Source organism: Dipteris shenzhenensis, chromosome 13, assembly GCF_047967505.1.
Source record: "Dipteris shenzhenensis isolate YYH24624 ecotype China chromosome 13, Dip_SZ_1.0, whole genome shotgun sequence".
NCBI lineage: Eukaryota > Viridiplantae > Streptophyta > Polypodiopsida > Gleicheniales > Dipteridaceae > Dipteris > Dipteris shenzhenensis.
The window spans coordinates 52,834,500-52,845,941 of NC_141608.1; the positions used below are offsets into that span (position 1 = coordinate 52,834,500).

The window sequence follows — 11,442 nt, forward strand, 5'->3', positions numbered from 1 at the left end:
CCAGAGTTCCTCCCAGAGTTGATCCTTCTCGAGATCCTTGAAGGGGGTACACTTCGTCAGAGGTGGAGATTTATGGGTTACCAGGCCAGTGTCTTCGGTGCAAACAGATGGGTCACCTCGCCAGAGATTGCCCCGGTGGCCTCCCTCGTGCTCCTCCCCCCCCCTCCGCAGAAGAAAGAAAGAAAGAAAGAAAGTGTATTAAAGTCTTTGGAAGGCCGATGGGTCTATGAGACTGTGAAAATCCTGATACAACGAGCTGTGGTAGTGGAGCTACTAAATGAGCGTCCATACCAATGCAAAATACCAAATGCCAAAAATGCAGAATGGCAGTACTAAGTCCTAAGTACAACATAGTGATGTCGGTGTCGACTATATATCAATCTCAGCATCATCATCAATATCATCATCATCCCCAGCAACAGCAAGATATCATGATGGATGAGGCAGTGGAGGCATGAAGTCGGCAAAAGAGTGCTGTCGGCGACTTAGAGGTGCGGTCCTGGCACGTCTCTTGGTTGTAGCTCTACGTCTAACCAGGGCTACTGTGACCCCCGTCAGTCGGGCTCCAACTCTAAACAAGGAGGGTATGTCTCCAAGTGTGATCTGTGTGTCGACCCTCTGTCTGAGCTGTCGGGTCACGGGTTCCGGGTCACGGTCATGTCGAGGCCTCGTCTCGTTGGGGTCCATGTGATCTAGCTGAAAGAACTCCGTGATAGAGCTCTGAGAGGGATCAACCGAGGAAGAAGTCTGCTCCTGTCTCCGTGCTCAGAGTATCCTCTCGCAGTGTCTAAGTGCCTCATGAATGAAACCTGCCAAACACCGCTGGTCTGGGTAGGAGAAAAAATGGGCTAAAATCCCATAACTATCTCTGAAGAGGCAGTGGAAACGTCCTCGGATCTCATAGTACACAGGACACCTGAAGATGAAATGCTCCGTATGTCACATAGTGTGCATATGCGCCGCTCCCTGAGTAGTCGCTCTGCTCTACCGCTCTCGATGCGAAGTTTGTGTGAAGAGACCCGGAACTGTCTAAGAGAGATCCTCATCGAGTGGGGTAGGTGAATCTGTTGACCAAGAGGCCCTGAAGGAGGAACAGCAGGAGCCGCCTCCTCCAGCAGCAGGGGCCACTGCCCATCCAGACGGTCCTCTAGCTTTGGAGGTTCAGCCTCTGATTCCACCCTTGCAGCAGCAGCGAGCCTCAGGAGTTTCAGATGCGGCAATGGCAGAAGCCGCAGATGCTAGCTCGATGGGGGCCGCGGAGGAGCTGATCCAGAGCCCTGACGAGCCTGACTAGCAGGGAGACCTTGTGGTCCTTGTCCCTCCTCCTCCCCCTCCCCCCTCAAACCCTTCCCCCTCTTCTTCTTCACTTCCCCCTCCCCCTCCAGGATTTCTCCCATCCCCTCCCCCCCCCTCCCCCAAGCCTCCCCTCCCCCCAAGACGATGACACCCCCTTCTGCCTCCTCATCGCAGCAGCATGCCCGTTTAGGGAGGGATCCTGAGGGACGAGGCTCGTCTTCCTAGTCAACGGCCCCTAATCTCCAGCCTGGGCGTCCCTTACCACATGACTTCTGGAGGTTAGGACCCTGGAACTATCTGGAGGTTCTGGACTTATCCTCTACCATTGGAGGTAACACTCATGGTCCTTCAGCCACGAAAGGGGGGTTTGATCAGTGTAGTGGGATCTTCGACACACCTTGTTTGGAGATTTTCGCTTGCCTCCATAGGGGTGGAGAAATGGTCCTCGGAGGTGTTCGATGCTATTTTGGGGAAGCGGATTACACTCATGATGGGTGAGTGGATGGGGCCACATGGACTATACCTTTGGTATGCCCATGGTGCGGAGGTGAACTTTCAGTTGAGCTTCATGCGCAATGAGCCAGTGTGTGGTTTGGCGATAGGAGTTATCAGATTGCCGCTGGAGGCAAAGGTGGAGCAGGCACACTTTTGGTCCCTCCAGAAGTGTGCAGAGCTGTTCGGGGTGGAAGCCTCCTTCATGATGAAGTGGGCAGGGAAGATCGGTATTGAGCCAGTATCCACACTAGTACGGTGACGCACAGATATTGACTACTCGCCCTCTAAATCCCCGGCAAAATCACACAAAGCAATCTTTCTGGGACAGGAACCCACTCACAAGAGAGCCTTGTTCCCGACTCCCTCGTCCTCATGAACTGGACCATAGTGAGTTGGAACGTACACGGGCTCCACGACCGTGTTCGTAGCCAGTCGCAGTACCTAATACTCCGGTAGGAGTTGCAGAGGGCAGTGGTAGGACGGGCAGTGGACATCCTTATGATTCAGGAGCACATGTTTTCAGCCTTAGACATCAGACAACGCCATCACCTTCTCCCAAGGAGAGGTCTAGAGGAGTGGTCCCCTGCGGTAGGACGGAGTGGAGGGGTCTGCATCTTAGTCTCAGAGACTTTGGTCCGAGAGGTCTACGATCAGGGCGAGCTCATTCCAGGACGGGCAGTTTGGATGGGAGTTTGGACGGGAGAGTGCAGGATTGGGATTGTGAATGTGTATGCCCCAGCGTGCAGACAATACTACCCGGCCTTTTGGAGGAGGTTGTCAGAGTGTCTTCTGGATGTAGACTTCTGGATTGTTGGAGGTGACTTCAACAACCTGGAGTTTGGGAAAGACAAGCAAGGCGGAGCCTCTTTTTCTGAGATGCTAGCAGCAGAGTGTAGCACCTGGGAGAAGTTCATTTTCATGATCAGTAGAAGTCTGTGATTCCACACCCCACACGCACACTGTGTGAGCTTCTGGGTATTACTATCAGTCTTTCACTGTGCGTACCCTCTGTTGAATCATTCCTAACAGTGGAGGCAAAAACATATGCAAACGGCTCAGAAGAAGAGACGGAATAGAGGCGAAATGAGCAGACAGTATAGGAGAGGCTTGAGTAGGCTAGGGTTAGGGAGACGACGTGGCAAGACAGAGATTAAGGTAGGGCCAACTTGCTCTGATACCATGAAGGAAACTCATTCATCAAGTATCATCAAGTATGATATGATAAGTGAAGTACAAGCCTCTATAGGCTAGACACACACTCTAGTACCAAGTGCATACGGGATGACTCCCATGGTGACACATGGCACTCACACATGAACCACTACTAGGTCTCCTAGTACAACACATCACATTCACTCTTTGGCTATGATTTCTCCAACATGTCATATTATAGGCAAGGAAAGGGGTTGTTTGGTTTGGAGGATGCACAGTATGACATGTTTAAGATTTCCTTCGTCCGTTGGTGCATTCTCTAATCACCTTGCATTCATCCGCCATCTCTCTCCCACCTTGAATGTAGGTGAAAAAGAGAAACAAGTACTCTTACGAGGGTACTCTTCCCCATTGGAGGGCCAATTGGCATTCAAATTCTACATGCTTTGCACACGTTTGCATTCTAGAGAAATCTGGTTCTTCACAGTCCTTCAGCAAGATCCTTGCCTTCAAGCTCCACTTTCCGAGAACTTATGTCAGGGCTTTGATACCATGCTAGAAAATAAACAAGTATAAATGGATGCTCAAGTATGTGTGGGTGTGTGGATTTGTATGTCTGAGAGCATATCTTTATACTATGGTCTACACTCACTTTATCACTCAATGTAGTAATTTGATCACTTTACTATTACACAAGAGGTATAATCCAAGGAAAATAATGAAAAAAGTACACACAATCATAGATATGAAGTCTTTTATCTATGGTGTATTGGCCTTAGGTATGTTTAGAATGATTGAACATAAGATGAAAACAAAAAGCAGGGAGCTGAATAGCCCGTTTTTCTTTTAGTTTCAAAAGAGAGTTTGATTGAGTATGCTTGTGCTTTCTAAGTCAGGAATGTAATTTTGCCTCTTTGTAGGAAGCGACACATAAGTGTAAAGGGTCCTTTTAGCTTTTTATGTTTTAAATAAGAGTGAGAGTAAGAGAGAGAGAGAGAGAGAGAGAGAGAGAGAGAGAGAGAGTGAGTGAGAGCGTTAATTCCAATTTTTTGGAAGATTTTGTTTTTTGTTTCTTGACTTGCTTGTTTATTTTTGCTTAGTCACCGTCTTCCTTTCTTCTTTATTTCTTGTTTTCTTTCTCTTTTGTTTATTTGACGTATTTTAGTAAGCACTGGGTTTGCTCAAGAGACTCCGCGGGTCTTTAGAAACCCAGTATAGCTGCTTATGCTTGGGCACTGATGACGACATAAGTGTTGCTTTGCTTGCTAAGTATGTCTTCCTTTTGCTTTTCATAAAAGTTTTTGTTTACCTCTTTTTTCTTCTCTTTCATTTTCCCTTTATTTTCTGTATAGATTGTGGTCTTTAGAACGACAAAAAATCTAAATTTGTATGATTGGACTTATTCTAGTCTTACAAAGGTATATATATACACTCACTGTTGGGTGCTGATGACATCAGTGGGGATGTCATAGTACCTAGTCCCTGCTATGCGTGATGGAGTCCATGGTTTTCAACTTTATGAGTGACTATCATGAGATTGAAACTGCACTATGTGGTGTTTTTAAGGGATGAGTTTGGGAATGTTCCTGGATTCATCTTGGTATATCTGATACCATGTTAGAAAATGAAATCCCACCAGAGGGTATCCCACAGCGGAAGACTAATAGACGAGACAAGGAATTACACGCGGAATCAAACTTCATACAGTGTGTGTACTTCACAACCATTCATGTGTGTGCAAGCCAGAATAGATAGTGCATTCGAGACAAATATAGAAGCAACACTTATATATTTCCGTCCATCCACAAATTGGATACAATACGTTACCAAAATGTCCTACAATATGCCTGGCACCTCTAGATCTTTGAGCCTGCGTGCTCCACTGAGCTTATGTAGACTCTTTGTCCAAAGATCCCTTCCACCTTGCTGCCCGGGTAGCCAGCCTAGGTGGGCAGCAGCTCTAGCTGAGTCTGCAACTCCTTCTGGGTCCCTTCTCCTCCTGAATATAGGTCCAAGGTAGGTCTTTCTACTACTCCTGCCTGCTGTAAGAGGGATGCTCCACGTGATGAGGTAAGAGTCCCCAAATGGCCCCTTTTACAGGGGCTGAACCCCTACCAAGAAAACCAACCAGCAGGGGGCATTTTGGTCGACTCAAACAGCCTCCCCCCACCAGCTATTCTTTGCTGCTTATAAATCTCCCCTTGGGGGTACACTTTCAGGCCTTTGGCTGGCCCTACCTGGCCATGTGGCAGGCTGCCCCTGGCCGAGGCAGGCCTGCCCATATCCAGCGTCATTTCCAAGCCCATAGGCCCTCCAAAACATTCACGATTCCTGTCGTTTTCGTCTGCAATAGATCCGAGTCTGTTCAGGTCACTTCCAGCCTCCGGAACAGCTCCAAAACTGTCAATACATGCTGACGTGGCATTCCATACAGTTGCTGACATCATCGCTGATGTCATTGCAGTGTTGCTTGCTGGTTCTCCCTGTGCAGTCTGTCCTCTCCAAGCATGGAAAGCATTGTGGAACCTGCTTTGCCAGATCTGCCGTCCATGGTGGATCTCCTCTACCAGGTACTTGCCCTCTCTCTCTGCTGCCCCCATGGCAGCCCATGTGCTTCTCGTGGAATGCAGTCATGGCAGGATATGCTGAGCATGGGCTTAGTGAGGACACGTTGAACTGGTTTAAACAGATGTAACTGGAGGGTCTCTCTGCAAATGCTCTCACATTTGTGTGCATTTTGAAAGCTTGGACAAGGGCCAAGAAATGCATGCCGAAATAGCCAAAAAAGGGTTGGAAAGGGATCAATTTGTTGGGCTGTCAAATCAAGTCGAGATGTAAATCCATTTGCTAGGCACAATAGAGTACCAGAGGAGCCACAGGGCCCACCCCAACCAAGCTCAGGTTCGGCAGTGGTTCCGTCGAGTCTGACCAGGCAGTTAGAGGCACAGTTCATGGATGAGGAGCAATGGGATGCCCTCAAGGCCCTCCCTCCCTAGAAGTGCCTCGGGGAGGATGGCTTGACTCGAGTTTCCTTTCTGAATTTCTGGGAGCTTATAGTTATTCTGCTGAGGCAAGCTTGCCAATCCAACAGTTAGTGCAATAGTGCAATAGTGACATTCTTTTTACAGATTAAAGTCACATTATGACATTTGTAAGTTATGCTTCAAACTTGAGCTGCGTGGATGTTGGGAGAGTATTAATTACCATGGCTTTGGTTACTTGTTTACCCCTATCCTCACTACAGATGCTGCATGCAGAAAAAGTAAAATTCTCTCTGTTATTACGATAACTTCTTGGGGACTTTAGGCTTTCTTGAAATATTACCAGAGCTTGGGTTTTCGGAAGTTAAGCATGACTGTTAGCATCTAATTGGTTTCTTACCATTGTTTGCTTATAATGTTTTGAGCAATGAGATCTTGAGGTTATAGTAAGGTAAAATTGCCTCTATAAAGATCTTTGAAGAATAAGATCATACTCTAATTGATTCGAGGGATCGACCTAGCAACTCTTTCTTGTATGAGTCCATGTGGTTCTTGTTCAAACATATATTAGCTAGTGAAATTTTGGGTAATAAGGTGTCCTTGTTCAAACATATATTAGCTAGCAAACTTTTCTTGTATGCATTTTAAAGCTTTTACTTGGACTTTAGCGTGTGTGGAGTAGTCAACTCATGCTTTAAGAGTGATTTGTTTCACAGGTACGAGAGTTTAGTGCAACCTCATCACCCCAAAAGGAAGAGCCAATCAAGGTCAGTAATGGGTTTTTGTTCTTTTATGACATTATTTACATAGAGGTGGGCTAAATAACATTGTTTGTGCATTGATATGCTTGGCACTATTTGGAGGAGCTGCAAGCACTTGAGCTTGTACATATTGATAGCAATTATTTTTGTATCTTTCAACTGCCAATTAAAAATTCTTATCTATGCAAATTACCTAGACTTTGTCATGATGATTGCCTCTGTTGTGGGTTGAAGTCACAATGTATATCTATTGAACCATTTCTTGCTTTATACAATAATTGAATAAACTTTCCAACGTTGAAGGACAAATCTTGCACATTACAACTGAGATGAACGGCCATATTGGTAGAGAATGGCCTCCTTGCTTCTGCTCTTGTTCTTAAACAACTGTTCAATTGCATTATGCACTCAAAAAGTGCAGTATGACAAGATGGCGGAGATGAATGGACATATGGGAAGAGCTGGCGCTGAGACTTGACGAGGCTAAATGTCTTGGTTTCTCTTGCTGTAAGCAATTGATAAATTGCACTAACAAGATAAATGCGTAATTTGTTTTCAGTGAATTTTGTCAAGCTAATTTTTCGAAGTTTTACATTAACCCCAGCTTCCAACTAATTTTTCTTTCTCTTCTGGTGTTAAGTATACAGCCTGGTAAGTTTACTAAGTGTTAGATCAACCCGAGCTTCCAATTATCTATGTTTTTTTTCTGGTAGTAAGTATACCAGGCTTGTTGTTTGGCCTTTATTGTGGCAATAAAGTTGATGGAGGTTCTGTTAGGGTGGAGTGTGTGCGGAAGCATGCAACAAGGAGAAAGAGAAAGTGACACAATAGTGAGGCAATAGTGATTGTATAATATCCAGGGAACAATCTCACCCTGAGGAGAACAAGTGTGGATGAATGCTCTGGGGCCCAATGTGAGACGCCAAGAGTGGAGAAGGGGGGGATTATAAAGCCCCCAGTCAGCCTGGTTGGCCAACAAGGGCTGGCCATACCGACCAGCAGGTCAGTTCTGACTCGGCTAGCAGGTCGGTCCTGACTTGGCCAGTAGGTTCGGTCTTGACTCGGCTAGCAGGTCAGCTGACCCGACCCAACCAAGGTCGGGTTAGGTCGACTCGACCAGTGAGCCCAAACTGGGCCCCAACTCAACCCTACCACCCAGCCTTGATTGCCACCATAGCCAGCCTAATGGTCTCTACATAAACAGGTTTATCTTGATGGTATATGGGGCTTTGGGGTCCTTGTGTGTGGTCCTAACCCCCCTCGTGGCCTAATGTCCTTGTCTCTGGTCCTAACTCTCCTTGTGGCCTGTTGCCTAAATGGAATTAAAGGGGTAAGAAGGCCCTTGGCATGCGCAATTGACATGTGGCTGAAAGCCTTGGGACTAATCCCATAGACAATTGTGAACATTGGTGGACCTAGGATATAAGGAAGGGTACAACCCCTCTCCTTCATCCCAGATGGCTCTTTTTGGGTGAAGGGGAAGCATTGCATGGCTATGGGGCGGGGATTAGGCACCCCTGCACATGGTGCACTCCAGAGGTGACACTTGGTGGATGCTACCGCTTTTTCCAACATGGTATTAGAGTAGGGGGTGGCCTTGCGGTACTGTGCACTAACAGTGGTGGTGACACGCGTGGGACCTTGGTGTGCACGTGGGTTGCTACATCCCACGTCCATGCCTAGTCAGTCACCGCGAACAGGTAGTTTCCAACATAGATGCACGTGCGCGTGTCCGTGGGATGTGTTGACCCATGTGCACACTCTGATCAAGGCGGTGTACTATGTGCACTGTCAATCCGGTGCTCTATGGCCTACATAGGTGACTGCACACATTTCGCAGGAGGTGGCTGCCCGCGTGTGTGTATATAGTCAGTTTTATTGTGATCGCTATGGAGCAGCATGCCTACACAATTTTATTGGGAGACCTTGGTTGAAAAGTGCAAAAGTACTCCATGATTGGGGTACAGAAGAGATGACTATTAAGACAGAGGGTCAAGATGTGTGTATCCTGACCAACCCTCGGAGGGTTCCAAGTCTTGACTTGTTGGGGGGGCCGTAATCTGAGGCCTGGCAATGTGCATGGTCTTCAGTCTCTCCATCGTATCCTCCTTTGGCTCCCCAAAATTTTTTAATGCAAAACAGCAGTGTCTGGACTGCCGGGGAGACCTCCTTCGTGATCGTCCAGGCCAACGCTGAATGTGCCTGAGTTCCACTCCTCACAATCCCGGAGCTCCTCCTACAATTCATCCTCTTTGCAATTAATATAGTTCTTTGGTCGTTCGGGCTTACTTTCATAGCCCTGAACTATCTCCCAGAGGCCTTTGTGTGTGAACCAGACCTTTAGGTTGAGCTTCGAATGGGCATAGTTTGTGCCATCGAGTTTATCTTCCTTGCCCGTACAAGGAGGTCCCATGGAACTAGACCAAACTCCACACCCTCTGCTGATCCTGGCAGAAAACAGGCTAGGGGACAGAGAACAAGAAAAGGAAGGCGGGATAGAGAGGACGAGCTGCCCTGATGACTTCTGCAACAAGTGGCTGTGAAAGGCTACGTTGCTGCCGTCTTCTCCAGGGCTGTTGACCCCGACCGGCTGTCCCTCCCTCTAGGTAAGGTGTCTAATCAGATGCCGACGAATAGGACGGAATCATGGCTTGGGAAGGCTGATCTGAACAGAGTGCTGATGTGTAAATTATGTACATGCCTAGGGCAAGCACCTCCTAACAGCTCCCTGATCTTGCTTCAAATCGCCTCGAGCCAAGCTGCTGCAATCCTTGATCAGCTCGTCGAAGTGCCTCAGAATGTACTAGGCGACATGAAGGACTTGTGGCCGACCCCTTGTGCTGTCCACTGTGTGCAGACTGCATCAAATAGCCACCTTGTAGTGCAGCCTCAGATTGCCCTGTAGAAGCTCAGAAACTGCTTTATCAGCTCCTTCAAATTACTCCCAGATCCACGGATGCATTGCATCAGCTCCTCATGCTCCCTTGGTCCCTCATTGACCATGAAATCTGATACCATGTTAGAAAGAAAGAAAAGAAAAGAAAGAAAGAAGAAAGAAAGATGTATTATCGTAACAAAGTACACCAAAAGAGGATAAACTCATACAAGCCTCTATGGGCTGGAGCAACGGGTGTGCTAGGACCCTTGCTGAGTAACTATACTGATCTAAAGAGCTCAATAGATCAAGCAAAAATCAAGTACAAATCACATATTAACTAAAGTAGGCTGAGAGATGGGACTTAGAAACTGAAGCCGGCATTGTGGTGGCTTGTCTGCGAGTGGTGAAAATCTGCGTCTCTCAGGCTGTCTCCCGCTGTGGTGGCGAGGGGTGTGTGGTCTCCTCAATCTCTGAACCCGTTGGGCTATGTTCAGAGTGACCCATCTTCTCGGGCGGTCTCCCCAAAGAAAAGCTGTGATAGGCTGGTCGTCAATAGAGTGTGCTCTAGTCGCTCTCCATGTCACGGGTGGTCTCTGTGTGTCTCTCTCGATGATCCAGACTGCCTGCATATCAGCTAGCTCCTCCACACCGCTGTGTCTTGGAGCTGACTCAAATGCATAAAAATCTATGACATATTGCTATGCATGGTCAGCCTCCGTAGCCTGTGGTGTGGTCGCCTCCTGCTGCTCTCTAATTGAAACCGGCCTTCAATAACTAAAAGGGCAGTGAACTTCTTCTACTTAGTCATAAACTTTATAAATAGCCACAATGCAAGCTTCAGTCACTTCAACCACTTAGCACAACTTAGAAACAAATTTCAACAACAACAAAGGTGAGGCTAGAATGCCCTTGCTCAATGAAAATAGTACACAGTGCACCCACTGGCCCCAACTGCCTTGGTGCCGCTTATGGTTTTTATTTAATACTTTTGAATGGAAATGCTTTACAAACAGGGGTTCAACCTTGCACTGTTCCTCTTTGCAAATCCTCTACCTGTCTTCAAGGCATCTAATCCAAGTGTACCACTAGAATTCCCACTGGCAAGGCATACTTAGAATCTGATGCAATGGAGAGGCATTCAGGCATCCAAACCACTGGCAAATTGAGCTCAAGGCAGCCTCAAGGCTATCACATGCATCCACACTTTCCTTAGGCCTACCACAGGAACACCCTTGCCTCTAGGTGCTTGCTAGAACATGTAGGAGTCCTGAAAGGACTGCAAACAACACGCATGCACTGCAAAAAGTAACAAAGCAAGAAAGAACAAGGAAAAACAAAACTTGGAACCAATTCCCGTTGTCTGTGGAAGAGGGGCGAGCTCCTTCCTCGCACCCATCCTCTGTCCAGGCTCCTCACAGGGTGCAGGAGGCCCCCACAGTCTGCACAGCAGCTTGGGAGGGCTGCACCCTGTTCCGTACAGTCCGTACAGTTGTATAGACTGCAGTAAAAGAGACTGTCTTCTTGCCTCGAGATCCATGCTAGCTTTTGTACAGCATCTAGGGATGCGTGCTTGCAGCAAAGCTGCCTCCAGAAACGTGCCAAAGGGAGGGGAGCAGCTAGAGCAGCAACACATCAATAGCAGGAGTAACAAAATGCAACGAAAACCACACAGGGAGCTTTTGCTAGCATTCCAGAACCTCCAGGAGAGTGAGGGGAGAGAGATGGAAGGTGGAGGAAGGGCATGCATACACATGCATAACAAATGGCACCTCCTTCTTGCCATTTTTGCCTTCATTAAAGTCCTAACCCCCATACCAAGGACAACGTTGGTTGTCCTTGGGCCCAATCTTTAGACTCCTCTTTAAAGCCTTGCCTTGCC

The 11,442-nt window shown here is 47.5% G+C and overlaps 1 protein-coding gene across 1 annotated transcript in view; it reads left to right on the forward strand.

Annotated features, from left to right (window-relative positions):
- ATP5 (delta subunit of Mt ATP synthase) overlaps window positions 1-11,442 on the forward strand; it is a 64,600-nt gene that overhangs the window by 18,903 nt on the left and 34,255 nt on the right. Inside the window, exon 2 of the mRNA XM_087384323.1 lies at window positions 6,641-6,691. Coding sequence (XP_087240449.1) covers window positions 6,641-6,691 — 51 coding nt within the window. The remainder of the gene's footprint in view (window positions 1-6,640; window positions 6,692-11,442) is intronic.